The 16,241-nt window shown below is 38.6% G+C and overlaps 1 protein-coding gene across 3 annotated transcripts; it reads right to left on the minus strand.

The window, feature by feature from the left end:
- Nucleotides 1-1,251: 1,251 nt before the first annotated feature.
- On the minus strand, nucleotides 1,252-15,736 carry pafah1b2.S (platelet activating factor acetylhydrolase 1b catalytic subunit 2 S homeolog). 3 transcript variants are annotated; one of them, XM_018226799.2, is made up of 6 exons: nucleotides 15,718-15,736; nucleotides 13,020-13,116; nucleotides 11,589-11,678; nucleotides 9,635-9,751; nucleotides 6,142-6,264; nucleotides 1,252-4,057 (listed from the first exon to the last, which is right to left on the minus strand). In XM_018226799.2, the coding sequence occupies exons 2-6, from the start codon at nucleotides 13,098-13,100 to the stop codon at nucleotides 3,779-3,781; spliced, it is 690 nt and encodes a 229-aa protein (XP_018082288.2). In that variant the 5' UTR covers nucleotides 13,101-13,116; nucleotides 15,718-15,736; the 3' UTR covers nucleotides 1,252-3,778.
- Between the last annotated feature and the right edge of the window lie 505 nt (nucleotides 15,737-16,241).

Raw genomic sequence — 16,241 nt, forward strand, 5'->3', positions numbered from 1 at the left:
AACTCAAAATAATAAAAATGAATAAAGTCCAACTGCAAATTGCCTTACAAATATCACTGTCTATATCATAAGATTTAAAGATGAGCTAGCCCTTTAATAGTAGTCAGGGCAGCTATCGGGGGGGGGCAGGGGGTACAAGTGTCCCGGGCCTGAAGGGGGGCCCGGCTGTGATGCACTTTTGAAAGAGCCTTCAACTTCGCCTCCTTACGTGACTTTGGGTCTTTTCGCCGCTTCAGGAATTCAATTTCGGCTGTTTTCATGACTTCGGGTCTTTTTGCCATTTCGGGAGTTTGGCTTTTCGCATATGGGCTGTTCGGGACTTCGGAAATGGCCGCAAGGCTTTGGCACTGTCAATGGGGGCCAAAGCCTTTGCGGCCATTTCTGAAGTCCCGCACAGCCGATATGCGAAAAGCTATACTCCCGAAATGGCGAAAAAACCCGAAGTCACCGAAAACAGCCGAAATTGAAGTCCTGAAGCGGCGAAAAGAACCAAAGTCACGAAAGGAGGCAAAGTTGAAGTCCTGAAGCCATGAGTTCAATTCTACTGAATACCAATGTGTTTTTTTCATTTTTTTTAATCCCCTGGCCACCAATGTATTATTTTAATATTCTATAGGTCCCTGCCACCAATGTTTTTTAAAAAAATATTCTTTGGGGCCCCGATTTTTTTTCGACTTGTAAAGGGAACCCGGCACCAATGTTTTTTTTAACTTATAGGGGGCCCTGGTCACCAATTATTTTTTTTAACTTGTAGGGGGGCCCTGACCGCCAATTTTTTAAAAAAACTTTTAAGGAGGGCCCTGGCACCAGTTATAAGGGGGGCCCTGACGATCAATAGCTTTTTATAACTTGTGTGTGTGGGGGGGTTATCTTTTTTTAGCACTGATGTCTGTGTGGTATTTTAACTGTTGTGTGGAGTGGGCGGATTTGGGGTGGGGCTTGGGGGCCAGGGTGGGCCCCGAAGATTTTGTTTTTTGGGGCCCGGCGATTTCTAATGGCGGCCCTGATAGTAGTATAAAATGTATCCGTAAAATAAGGGATACTGTAAAAGATTTTTACAGGAAACATGTAAAACACTAGTCGATTGTATATATCACTGAAAACTGACTGGGTAGCCTTTTTAAAGTTTTTTTGGCACATATTTTCTAATGAGGATCACTTTTTAAGAACTGTGAATGATCAAAGTAAACAGAACCCTGCTCAGATGTGGTCATTTCTTACCCCCTGGAGTCAGAAAAAGTAGACATTGGCAACATTCAAATATGAATTTTATAACGCCGCTCCATACACATCTGTCACAATAATAGAGGGTGGATCATTTCACATTTGTCATACACAGAAATGCAAGCTCAAGAATAAAAGAAGACTGTAAGCTATACAGAGCTAAAACACAGACAGAGGAATTTCAAGCAGTACAGGGAACCCATCCTCCCCAAATGCTGACTGTAAATCAAATTTGGTCCCTTTTAAAGAAAGATGCCTTAGCTGTAGTCCCAGGCTGTAAAATATAGAACTATATATATTTTTATAACAAAATAATAGATATCCTACACACACAATTTAATTTCAGTAAGAACACAATGGCATGATGCTAATAAGAGAATTGGGCTGCCGTGGGATAGTCAATGTCTATGCAACTTAAAGAATATATATATATGTTGGTTATATATCATTTCCTAAAAAAAATAAAAGTATATGTACGGGATTTTGATTAAAAGGCATATTCTAACCAACTTTTATTTTTTTTAAATAATGAAATGTAATTCTAAACAACTTTCCAAAACATATTTGTTAATTAAATTGCAATTTTATAAACATTTTTGTTTATCCTTTTCCATTTTTAGGCCAGGAACATTGTAACAGTGTCAGTTCACCTCCAGGTCTGGTTTGAAACATTTCATACGTATAGAAACGGATCCGCACACACTCAAGTTAATGCAGTCGGGGAGTATCCCGTTTTATTTAGCCACCAAACATCCTGCCGGGTCAACGGAAGAACGCACCACCATTGCAGGACTGGTGAACTACAGGTGTGCGGTAGGAAAGATTACATTGAAACATTTCAGCCAGGGGTACGGAGATTGTAAACATTCAGCCCTACATTGCTCTCAATAGTAAATAAATGATAAATAACCTTGAATCCATTGATATTGTGTAATTAATGTATATTGGAAAGTTGCTCAGAATTACATGTTATTTTATTATGCAAAATGTTTTACGGGTTGCGCACCCCTTTAACAATTATTGGGATTTACTTATAGAACATAGTTAAACATTTTATTCAAAAAAGCCCACGAAGCATGCCGGCCAATCTAAATCACTCATTTTTTCCTTGTAACAACCATACTCTTAATGATGCCTTTAATGTAGACAACATTTTGTTAACCAGCAGAATTTCAGCTGAGAAGTAGATATGGGGCACACCTAAGCAGTCAAACAAATCAGGAAAAAAAATTCCCAAACGGACAGCTTAATTTAGAATATTCAGCCACAATCCAATAAATAATGCCTTGTGAAAAAAAGAAAGCTTGCATACAAGTCACTTTATAATAACACATGCCGTCTTCAAAATTGGACAGCTCCCTTTCAAGTAAACTATTAATTGCTTACACCAGTGGTTGCCAAATTATTGGGCCAGTAAGGGTATGGAGTCTTAACTGAATGTTAAGTTTCACATAAATGCACAAGAGCCCAGCTTAAAGTTCAGTTAAGAGATTTGGTAAATTCAGTTAGAGATTTGGTAAACTTGTAGATATTCTTCAAACTATGGATAATCTATAGATAACTGGTCCAAGAGGGTCTTGAGATGAAAACGTTTGACAACCGCTGCCCTTTACTATCTGTAATAAAGTAAGGGGATGACTTTAAAATATTTATTCCAGCCTACCTTATGCTTCCCCTCTCTCTCTCTATAGCACAGTACGATGCACTGCATTCTCAGTTTGCAACAATCCATAAGAAAATTCCACCACATTTATAAGTCTGCTTCTTTTTGTGTTGATCCATGGAACTGTTGGTCCCTTGGACAGGCCAGAGATTCTCAAACACATAAATCATACGAGCAAAATATATACAAAGTTCCAGCCTGAGTTGGCCCTGCTCAAGGTTAAGACAGACACAGGACAAAATATCATATAAAACAAATTACAAGGGTTTGCCATGTGTCAGAACTAGTCTGGCAGAAAAAGGGCTGCCTACTCAAAGCAGGATGTTTCTACATTTAACCCCTTTTATGCCAGTTTGTTTTAAGAAGCACAGCAGTCAAATGCACACACAGACCATTATCTACTCAGTGCTTGCAAAAACAAAAATCCACCCTGTTAAATGGCCAGTGATACATTTGACAGTCTCACTGTTAAAAAGTAAGACTGGCAGATGTTTTAGTGATACCTCAAAATGTAACAATTTTAGAGAATAAAATATAATTATTTTACATGCCTTTCTACTGGTTTTATGACCGTTTACTCTGGCATGGTAAACCACAAGTGTTGTTGGTTTTATACAATGCCCTTCATTGTTAATAAATTATCATGCTGTTGCCTTTTCTGGGAAACCTGAACTCCACATTACACATCAGGATCTGCAGAGGAGGCATTATTAGGACTGCCATTAGCAAAGACAGACAGTAAAGGGAATTTATAGGAAGATGTGGAACAGGTGAATGCAAGTCTTGTGTGTACACACTGCGCATATCAATATACAGCTGATGCAGTTGCATTGAGCATGAGGGGCAGCCAATGTTGTAAAACGGACAACGAAGATGGAGCCAAAGCAGGGGTCAGGCTAGGGTGACCTGCTTTTCCTCTGGAGTTTCTTCAAGAAGTTGCATGATTAGTTCATAGAGTGGTCTGCAGACTTTTGCATACCCGGAAGCAGTAAGATGGAGGAAATCAAACATGTCGTGCCTGGAGATGGCGCCATCCGAGTGCACAAAACCATTGTCCACATCTAACAGCTGCACCCCTGGCAAACGAGGCAACCATGAGCGTATGATCTGATTCACACGAGCATTCTTCTCGCGGAGTGGGTTTGGCTTTTCACCACGTGGCAGCAAACCCTGAAAAATAAGAGTTACTAAAAATATATGAAAAATGTTACAACTATAACAGTCTGAACTGTATGATGATAACCCACACCTTGCTTTCTCCAAGAATAATAAGGACAATAAATAAAGGTTTTATGAAGATGTTATTCATAATCCTTATCTTTTTGTATATCTCTATTTGTGCCATAAGCACCTTTATTATCTGTAATGGGGAGACATTAAAGAAGAAGGAAAGGCTAAAATTAAGCAATCAGAAAGGTCTATATAATTACAACAGTAAACCCTCAAATTAATGCTGCTGGGGCCAGTATTACTTGCCAGTAAATTTATCATTTTTGCTGCCCTAGGACCGGAATGCTTATTTATTTCCTCAGATTAACAGGTACTGTGGCTTTACTCTTAAAGGAGAAGGAAAGGTTAAAACTAAGTAAGCCTTATTAGAAAGGTCCATCTAAATATACCAGTAAACCCCCAAAGTAATGTTGCTCTGAGTCCCCTGTCAAAAGAAACACTGCATTTCTTTCCTTCTATTGTGTACACATGGGCTTCTGTATCAGACTTCCTGCCTTTAGCTTAAACCTCATTGCCCTGGGCAAGAGCATGCTCAGTTTGCTCCTCTCCCCCCACCCCTCCCTTCTCTACTGTAATCTGAGCCCAGAGCAGGGAGAGACTCAGGCAGGAAGTGATGTCACACCACATTAATACTGCAGCTCCTATTCTAAACAAACAGAGAGCTTCTAGAGCTGGTTACTCAGGTATGGTAAAACATTCTACAGAATAAATATAGCATTCTAGCTTGCACTATTGCAGCTAATCTATTGCCAATAAAATGTCTCCGTGGCTTTCCTTCTCCTTTAAAGGAGAAGGAAAGGCTAAAATGAAGTAAGCTTTATCAGAAAGGTTTATATAAATACACCAGTAAACCCTCAAAGTAATGCTGCTCTGAGTCCTCTGTCAAAAGAAACACTGCATTTCTTTCCTTCTACTGTGTACACACGGGCTTCTGTATCAGACTTCCTGTTTTCAGCTTAAACCTCCAGGGCAGGGCTTGAGCATGCTCAGTTTGCTCCTCTCCCACCCCCTCCCTTTTCCCTCCTCCCCTCCCTGCTGTAATCTGAGCCCAGAGCTATGAGTGGGGAGAGACTCAGGCAGGAATTGATGTCACAGCAAGCTAATATGGCAGCTCCTATCCTAAACAAAAAGAGAGCTTCTACAGCTGTTTACTCAGGTATGGTAAAGCATTCTGCAGAACAAATATAGCGTTATAGCTTGCACTATTGTGGCTAATCTACTGGCAATAAACTTCTATGATAGCTTTCCTTCTCCTTCAAATTATTTTAATCCTTTTACTATGTCCGTTTCCTTGGAGAAACAAGGTCATTATATGCTTATAGACAAATACAAGAGGTCCTCTGCACTCAACCCATTATCAATATATTTAAGACAGAGACATTTTGTGCATACTGCTACTGAAAAATGCCTTACCCTTTAAACAAAACAGGGATTGTTTGTCCATATATTGCAAAATATTTAAGCTGGCCAACTACGTCAAAGTCATCCCATATCTGGCCAGTCCTATTCTCAATTTTCATCTGATTCATTAAGAATTCAATTGCTTCATTATACATTTTACAAAGGGACTAAGTTTTACCTGCAACTTATTCCCTTTGTAAAATGTTTAAAGAGGGAATAGAATTCTTAATGAATCAGATGAAAATTGAGCATAGGACTGGCCAGATATGGGATGACTTTGATGTAGTTGGCCAACTTAAATATATTGCAATATATGGACAAACAATCCCTGTTTTGTTTAAAGGGTAAGGCATTTTTCAGTAGCAGTATGCACAAAATGTCTCTGTCTTAAATATATTGATAATGGGTTGAGTGCAGAGGACTCTTGTATTTGTCTATATGTATTTTGTGGACACAGCCTCATTGCACCCCCGTCTAATAGTTTTAAAAATTAGTGGTGAGCACAACTTTCCCTTGTTTGTTAAGGTCAATAAATGCTATATCAGTCATTATCCAAACAATCCATATGATCTTCCAGTGCTTTCCACCTTTCCCTGTCCAGCAGCCAGATATAATCTGTTTACCATGACAATAATCTTGGCTTGTGGCTGCAGTGTGTTGATGAGTTTTATAATGGCTTCCACTCCTCCAGCCACCTCTTCAGCTGAGTTATCGTGATTATTGGTCCCAATCCATAACACAATGACCTTCGGAGGTTGGAAATTATGAAAACAAAAATCAGCAAACATAATTAGGGCACTGCATCACAAAATATTGCAAAAACAAATTCACCACAATTTAGAAAAAATTAAGAGACACAGATATCTGTATAACATTTAGACTAAGTAAAGCCATTTGTAAAACCATTAGGAATTGGTGGAATAACATTCAGAGAATATTAGTTTAAGGAATACATACACTCAAAAATGCTGCTTAGTTTTAAGAAACATTACATCTAATAGTAAACTTCTGGTCTCTACTTTGCAGCTCATGGGAAAGTTAAAACAAATGCAAGCCAGAAAGTGATTCCTGAAGTAATGCTGTTAACCTTGTATTAGTTTCTTATTCTAATGTTATGGAGCTTTGCGTAATTGTGTAAATGTGCATTTTTGCTCCAAAAGCCACCCTGCTGGATATTGTGCCTTTCGCTGCTACTGGAACACTAGTCAGATGCCAGCAGATTGGCATCTTGTCATCTGCCTCTTCTAATACCATATGTGACAGTGGCCACATAGTTCTAAATAAGATTGAGTTCATCAGCCTCAGCCTTAATAGTAATGCTTTCTTAGAATCATTTCAGTGAAACAGAAAACAGGTCAGATTTGTAGCCAAATATTGCCTATAGCTGCCATTCAGTCTTTAAAACAAGGAATTATTAATAGATGAATGTTAATTGGCTGGGGCTAAAAAGCTGCTTTTTCACTATAGCCCCTGAGTTAAAGGCACAGTAACATAAAAAAAATAGTGTTTTAAAGTAATAAAAATATAATGCAGTGTTGCCCTGCACTGGTAAAACTGCTGTGTTTGCTTCAGAAATACTATTATTGTTTATATAAATAAGCTGCTGTGTAGCAATGGGGGCAGCATTGAGAGGAGAAAAGACTCAAGATTACACATCAGATAGCAGATAAGCTCTGTATGCTCTGTAACATAATGGTGTTATCTGTTATCCACTATTTAACCTGTTTAAAGGAGAAGGAAAGGTTAAAAGTAAGTAAGTCTTATCAGAAAGGTCTATATAAATACACCAGTAAACCCTCAAAGTTAATGTTGCTCTGAGTCCCCTGTCAAACAAAACACTGCATTTCTTTCCTTCTATTGTGTACACATGGGCTTCTGTATCAGACTTCCTTCTTTCAGCATAAACCTCCAGGGATAGGGCTTGAGCATGCTCAGTTTGCTCCTCTCTCCCTCCCTCCTCTGCTGTAATCTGAGCCCAGAGCTATGAGTGAGCAGGGAGAGAGGAAGGCAGAAAGTGATGTCACACCAAGCCAATATGGCAGCTGCTATCCTAAACAAACAGAGACAATGTCTAGAGCTGTGTACACAGGTATGGTAAAGCATTCTGCAGAATAAATATAGTGCTATACATGGAAGTGCACCATGGTCTTATTACTCAGTCACATAGGTTACTGGAGAACTTGGTTTTAAATGCACTACAAGCTTAAAATGCTAATAGAGTAGGATGGTAATTATTCACAGGTGTATGTTTGTTGGCTGGGGCTTAAAAGCTCCCTGCTTTCCCACTAGCCCTCCTGAGCTAAGGGTAAGTGCACAATGGTCTTACTACTCAGTCAAATTGGTTGCTTGATTTTAAACGCACTACAAACTTATAATGCTCACAAATAGTGTAGGACTCACGTACGAGGGGCCTTGATGTGGCACATGACCTTACATATTTTGGCCAAAGTGTGGTACTAACACCTCAATTTTTGTTAATAATTATTTTTAAAGGCAAACCGTGCGCTGGCAAATGTTCTCTCTCTCTTTGAGAAAATAGGTCAGTACTTGCCCGCAAAGCCCAAGGTTACTGATACTGCCTCAGGAAATCACAGACAAATGACAGCATATGAAGGTGATTTTTATTTTTAATAAGGGATGCCAGTTTATATTTAAAATACTCCTCCCTGACCAGTGTAAAGGGTTCATTTACCAAGTGGACCACAGGGTGCAACTGGGTCAATTATGTGTACTTGTTAATAACCTTGGGTGGTAATAAACCAATGTGCCTTAAGCAAATTATGAAAGAATGCCTCTAACTGCATTGTATGTACAGGATCTGTCTTCGAGAAACCTATTATCCAGATAGCTACTAATTACAGGAAGGCCATCTTCCGTAGACTCCATTTTATTAAAATAATCCAAATTTTTAAAAATGATTTCCTTGTTCTCTGTAACAATAAAACAATACCTTGCACTTGCACCCAAACTAAGATACAATTAACCTTAATTGAATTATCCCATCTATTGGGTTTATTAAATGTTTACATGATTTTCTTCAAGGTATGAGGATCCAATTTATTGAAAAATCTGTTATCCAGAAAAACACGAAGTCCGAGCATTCTGGATAACAGGTCCCATACCTGTAGCAAGTTTAAGATGTTAAATTACAAGAGATCAGTACTAAATGGACATGCATGAAGAGGACCCAAGATGTATATAAGCAAATTAGGGATGCACTGAATACATTATTTTGGATTCGGCCAAACCCCCAGAATCCTTTACGATTACCAAATACCAATCCAAATCCTAATTTGCATATGCAAATTACGGTTGGAAAAGAGAAAACAGTTTTTACTTCCTTGTTTTGTGACAAAAAGTCACAACCCTAATTTGCATATTGCAAGTTCTATGTGCAAAAGACTTTACTTAAAAGGCTATTTATTTTTTGACTTTCCTTCTCCTTTCAATAAATATTCCAGTTTAATAAGATTCTTTAATATGTCACTTAATATGATATAAACTATCTGTTGCTCAACTATTCATTTTGGGGGTATAGTTTTCCTTTAAGGTATGACGTTCCAATTGACGTAAAGATACATTATCCCCAGGTCCTGAGCATTCAGGATAACAGGTCCCATACCTGTACTTTACTAACTAAATTAAACCCTAGCTCATTCTCAGCCCCTCTTTGCAACATCTACACTGTTTAAAAGTTTCCCTGTGTGCCAACCTGCCATAAATATGCAGAGTTGCACAGCAGAGTTCAAAGGGGTCATGTTCCCTTGTCTTCTGATGCACTTCTATTAGTTTGTAGACACGGGTCTTACTGAAGCATGCACAGTTGAATCTACATCCTGAATCAGCTTTGACCTGTGCATAATCCCATAAAACCTGTATCAAAGAAATGACAGATGAGGATCCAAAGACAGAGGAAAATGGCACCTGTGAACTCTGCAGATTTTAATATATGTTGCGGGGAGTAAGCTAGGGGGCAATGGAATTGAGTGGGGTGGGGTAAAAATGGGCTAGCGTTTAGTTCTTGTTTAAATGTTTTTCTTTCCCATAAAACACTGACATGACCAAAATGTTACACTATAAGCGGCAATGTTTTTTTTTTTACATTTCATTCACTACCTTTGGTCTGATATTCTCTAGTTCCCCATTCTGAAGTCTCCACAAAACATGACGGGTTGTATCACCTCCAATACCGAAATTCAATGCATGGAGTGGCGAAAAAAGCTCCCTCCAGACCTGAAATGAAGAAAATAATAAGAAGACTAATTTTATAAAGGGCCAAAGCCAACACAAGCTCTCCAATATCACAAGTGAAAAAAATCAAACCAACAAACACAAAAAAAAACCCAAAACAATTATATGGTAAATGAAAAGGGATGTATCAATATATTAAACTAATTAGTAAGCCCGAATATGGTTTGTTTAAAATAAAACATTTGCATTTAATTGATGTACTAAGGGTTGAATTTTGAATTCATGAGTTTTTTTTTTTTTTTAAACTCACATGAATTCGATTTTACTCAAAATTCGATTACTTATTAACTAAACCGAATATGTAAAACTTGGAAGAATTTTACCAACTCGAATATAATTAGTTTTTTTCTCTGAAAAAAAAACTTGAATATCAGGACGGCTACAAACAACTCCAAATTGGTCACTGCACCTCTCCCATTGACTTATAGAGTAATTCGGCAGGCGAATAGTCGAATTTGGATAAGGATAAATTTGGAGTATGATAAATCTCGGAAATGTTATTAAAATTTCTTTCAAAAAAACGCCAATCGAGTTTGGATAATTCCCTAGTGGAATTTGACAGTTTGGACCATAAAACAAATTTGAAAATTCTAATTTTCAATTCGAACCTTAATTAATCTGCCCCTAAGCGATTACATCCTAATAAAAGCAGTGCATGAAAACAAGGAGTTTGCTAAATAGAAAATATATAAGGCGGAGAACACTGTATAATCTCAGATTATCCCAGCTAATTCCCTAGGGGCGGCTACATGAGAAGGCTGTCAGATCACCAGCAGCCACAATGTTTACTTCCCTGTTCAACTATATTACATAAGAGTCTGCCTAAAGTACAAAAGGTGCAGACTGGTGGCATCTTAAAAACATTTTTAAAACAACATATACATCTTAGATAAAAGGGTATTAAGGTGAAGATACACAGAGCTACTAGTATTAGTTACTTTTTGAGGCTACAAAATGCCCTGCCATAGACAATACTGAGAATTGCTTCTGCTAACACATGTAGCGTTTTAGTACAACCAATTATCATTATTGTCTATTTTGTAGCCGTGACAAGTAGCTGCTACTAATAAACTCTGTGTGTCTTCATGTTTAGACACTATCATCTGCAAACCGAGTGACTTAATATGGGAACGTACGAACGCAGAAGCAAATAAGCAACCACTGCTGTCAAGTTTTGCACGTTTTTTTTTGTGTGTTCCAAAGGCATCACTTCTGGAGGCAAGTACATTTATGAGTAGTGTCAGCAGAGAACAATTTTACATCCATTTTAAATGAGCCCTTTGATGTTGGGGCTTAGCTCTATTCACATGTCTACAACACATACTCTCTGACATCAGTGAAAGGATGCATATTTGTATATATAATATATTATAAAACAATTCAGTTCTGTACCTAGTGATTGCTATAAAGCTTATGTGGTGCTAGTACTAAAGACAGCGTAATTAATTAATGTAGGTAGGACTAGTAAGTCTTGCATAACAAGCCAGAAGCTTGTACATCCAGTACAAATCAATTAAGAAATATGGTTAAACTGCACAGGGAAAGGGTTTTTTTTTAAAATTATTTAACATTTTGTTGATCAACTAGCCAATTGACTATTTGGTTAAGTGTTAGATAAGTATTATCTGTTATCACGTGTATGCGTGCATGTATGTATTTTTTTGAATGACAAGACGATAAAAAAAAATAAGTCCTAACATATATGAATTCACTCCAGCAAAGAGAAAGCATTTTAAATGTAAGCCTATAGAGAGAATAAAGACAGAATAAAGGGAAGGCAAATAGCACAAAAGCTACTGTAATTCTTGTAAAGCCTCACCTCATATTGCTGCATTAGCTGCACCAATGAGTCACCTACAAACAGAACATCTGGCTCCTTGTCCTTGCAGTCCAGGACAAATCTATTGTGCTGCAGGAGGAAATATAAACAGTATTTGTGCATGTTATTTTTGTTTGCTTATAATATATTTAAAACTATTTTAAGTAAAATTAAAACAAGGATCTAAAGTGCATTCACAATTAAATATTTAATGTTTATAATAAACATTTTCATACGGTTTTCATCATACATTACTATTGTAGGCAAAACTTTAAAAACAATAACATTCCAATCTTTATTACAATACAGCACATAACACTATGGGGCAGATTTACTAAGCTCGAGTGAATAGTTCGAATCCAAAAATATTTGAATTTCGAAGTAATTTTTTGGGTACTTCGACCATCGAATTGGTCAAATTTGATCGAATCGAATGATTCGAAGTAAAAAACGGTCGACCATTCTATAATCGAAGTACTGTCTCTTTAAAAAAATCCTTCGACTCAATACTTCGCCAAATAAAAGCTACCGAATTGAATGTTAGCCTATGGGGACATTGTAGAGTCAAATTTGAGGCTTTTTTAACCCTCAAAATTCGACCCTTAGTAAATTTGCCCCTATATTTAGGCATAGCTGATTAAAATCAATAAGACAAATGGTATATTAAACAATTTAGGGGTTTAAGGCACACAGGCAGATTCGGGGAGATTAGTCGTCCAGCGACAAATCTTCTCTTCTTCGGGGGAACTAATATCCCTGAACTGCCTCCCCTGCCTAAAATGTAAATCGCCGGCGAGATGACACTCAAAATGATTTGTTTTCCGAAGTTGCCTCATGAGGAAAGTTCCGGGGAGGCAGTTCGGGGAGATTAGTCGCCCCGAAGAAGAGATTTGTCACCGGGCGACTCATCTCCCTGAATCTGCCTGTGTGCCATGACCCTTACAGTTTTCCAATAAGGTGGCCATTGTCTCAAAGATCCGCTCGTTTGGCGACATCGCCAAACGAGCGGATCTTTCCCCAATATGCCACTAAACTGCATGGCTATATCGGGGGTAATTCGAACGTTCGGCCGTATGGCCGAACGATCGAATTACGATGCGCCAAGCGGCTCCGACGGGTTGGTCGGGTAAAAATCCAACCTTCCCGATCGATATCGTGGCCAGATATCGATCGGGAAGACCCGTCGGAAGCCCCCATACACGGGCAGATAAGCTGTCAAATCGGTCCAAACAACCAATATCAGCAGCTTTATCTGCCCGTGTATGGCCACCATTAGTCACGTGAAATTGAAGAATTCACTAAAGAAAACAAACATTTGTTTTATGTAGGGAGTTTAAGTGTCCCACACTGCAGTTATGAAAATGAAGCCCTCTTCTAAGAAAAGTTTAAAAAAAAAAGGGAACTGTACATTATTCTCTAAGTAGTTCTCACCTGTGACAGCCAGCGGTCATCTCCGTGTAAGTCCTCTGCCACATGAGGGACAGCAGCGGAGTTTGTGTCCCCTTGACTCATTTTGTAGCCAGTAAGCCTATATAAAAGGAATACCTCAATTGGTCAGAAGCAAAAGTTGATCCTAAGCCTACACCATAGGGTTTTCAGTCAATAGTTCTACAATTGCCACATGATAAAGTCCTCAGGAAAAAAAACCGACAGCTAGGAACTATCAAGCTACTAAAAGAAAAGTATTTGATTTTAAATCAAGGCAACTCTGACACGTAATCCATCGAATGGCAGTGCCGTCAAGCATGTTGTTTTTAGTCCAGAAAAAAAAGAAACAAATGAATAAAGCGGGTTACTGGCTGACTTTTTAAGTCCGACCTACAGTCAAAGCCCATCTACACCTGTGAACATGAATACAGTAATACACTGAATCTGACTGATCATTTTCACCATAAACATAACAGGTCTCTAATAACATAACAAGGCAATACTGTTTATTTTGCTGATATGCTGTTTTGTAGCCCATCAATGAGCAGCCTGATGGCTTTCTTGACAATCTCCTCATTCACAGCTGTGCCTATTAATGTTTATTTTGATTTATGGAGGGGCAAGAGGTCGGCAGTGTCTGTAGTATAAGCTCTCCTGCACTCAGGGCGCCATGGTTGGGGGTCCAGAGCCCGGTGGGTTTGGGTTTTGTTAGAGGGGCCCCTGCAGTCAGTCAATTAGCTGCAGATTTGGGGAGGGAGGGTGCCTGCATCATCTTTCTCCTACATAGCGATCATACAACAGTCCTAAAACAGCCGCGATTTCCCTAACACAGACCGCAGTCCAGGATCACTACTTACACCACCCGCAAAACTGTAGGCTCCTAGCCTCCTGTCTTACAGAAAAGCCGAACGCCACAAGTCTCGTCACGCGAGATTGACGTCACAACTGTACGCAAGCGCAGTGACGCAACACGTAGCCGCTATGTGACAAGTTACTGTGCGTTACACAGTCGGATAACGTGCGTGACAATGTTTGAAACTTTAATTAGAGAACACGCAACCTTGTGTGTAAAATAAGAGAAATATTTTTCTATCTTAATGGTTTCCTACAATTTCCTCTGCCACCTAAGCTCCGAAGTTTTCTTAGTAATTATTAAGATTTTCTGCTCACAGTTCACACTTGTTAGTGTGTGGCAGGGGACTGATAAAGATTCCTGGTTGCCAGTCGCACCTGCTGTCATTGACATCCCAAATTCTTGATTGGGAGAGTTTTTTTCTTTAAGGATAATCCTTCAAAATAGAAATAGGGGGGAAAAAGACTTTGTCGTATGAAATTAATAGGGATGCACCGAATCCACTATTTGGGATTCGCCAAAATCCTTCTTGAAAGATTCGGCCGAATCCCGAACCAAATCCTAATTTACATATGCAAATTAGGGGCAGGAAAGAAAAAAGGGGAAAAAAATCTTTTGTGACGAAAATTCACATGATTTCCTTTGTGCCCCTAATTTACATATGCAAATTAGGATTCAGTTCAACCAGACATAAGGATTCGGCAGAATCCTGCTGAAAACGGCCGAACCAAATCCTGGATTCGGTGCATCCCTAGAAATTAATGAAGGACATTCCATAAAAAAGCGACAGGTGCTGTAATTGGCAATGGCAACAGCAGAGGGCGTGCAGTCGTCATTAAAGGGCATGTCAACACAAATATCACATATTCCTAATTAAAGGGGAACTCTGGCTTCCAAACCCAACTTTGATAAAGAGGCCCGCATAACACAGAAACCCCTAATATACCCATCACTGTTACCTGTTTCTTCAAAAAGTATAAATAAATGACATTTTCTGTACTTAAATCCAGCTGTTTAACAGTTCTTCTCTTTCTGCATCATTTGAAATCCTGGCAGGGAAAAAAGGACTAAAACACTGATGTTACAAATTGTAACAACTTCTCCACAGTTTACAGACAGCATGCAGGAACTACATAACCCACAATGCATTGCACTGTAATCACATGTGCAGGGAATTGTGGGGTTTGGAGGATGCAGGCTGAGGACAGATGGCTGCTGATACAAAGTAACAGTAGTCAGCCAGCTCTACAAAGTAGCCAGACAGATAGGGTTGTCACCTGGCCAGTATTTTACCGGCTTGGTAATGATGGTTGATCCTAATGTTATTAATAGGGAAAAATATACATTTATAAGAAGGCTGGTGGCAACCCTACATACAGATCAGCAGGGGACTAGGCTTAGGGAACATTCAGAAACCATTAAAAATCATGAAAAGTCTGCATATTTTTTAATTGATTTATATTGCAAAGTTCTTCAAAATTATGTTTAATTTTCAAAAAGCTCAAGTTAATTTTTTGTGGCGTTCCCCTTTAAATGTAATTTTAAGCAACTTTCCAATATCCTTTTCTGAATAATATTTGTCCAAGTATTTATCCGTCTCTGTCTGCACTGCTGGTGAAATGCTACATGCTGCACCCCACCTGCATTCATGAGTATAAGGAAAAGTCAGTTGCTACTGGGCCTGTGCTCCCTTGTATTTGAACGCAAGAGAGTGCAGGAAAAAAACGCTGGTGAGTATGAGCCCTTCGACATGGCAGTATAATCCCTAAATAAAATAGGTAACAAGCAAATTAATTCACAAACTAGGCAGTATAATTACTACAGAAATTGGCAAATGTGCCTATTTACCTTAAACATGGCAGAATCATCCCTAAATAAAACGGTTAACCAGAAAAATAGCTCCAGATATCCCAGGATAATTACTAACAAAAATGGATAATCAGCAAATTAAACCCTGACACGCCAGAATGATCACTAAATAACATGCATAATGGGCATATTAACCCCTAGATGTGCCAGTCTAATTAATACGCAAAATCACTAATTAGCATATTAACCCCAGCCAAGCCAGTAAGATTGCTGTAGAAATGAGCAGTTAGCTCTCAACCCCAGAGAAGCCAGTCAGATCAATGCAGAAAAGGATAAATTTAAATAATTACCCCATCTACACCTGCAAAAGCAGAAAACCCAAAGTTCTTCTTTCCTAGTGCTCCGAAGCTGCTTATCTCTCTCTGCCTCCCTCTGCCTGACTTAAACTCTTGTAAAACAATTCAATATGGCTGTGTTCCTCAATGGAAGTCAATAGGAGTAACAAGCAGAGCAGCACAGAACATTTAAATGGATGGCTCACAGTTAACTTTTAGTATGTTATA

This window comes from Xenopus laevis, chromosome 7S (genome assembly GCF_017654675.1).
Source record: "Xenopus laevis strain J_2021 chromosome 7S, Xenopus_laevis_v10.1, whole genome shotgun sequence".
NCBI classification, from domain to species: Eukaryota; Metazoa; Chordata; class Amphibia; order Anura; family Pipidae; genus Xenopus; species Xenopus laevis.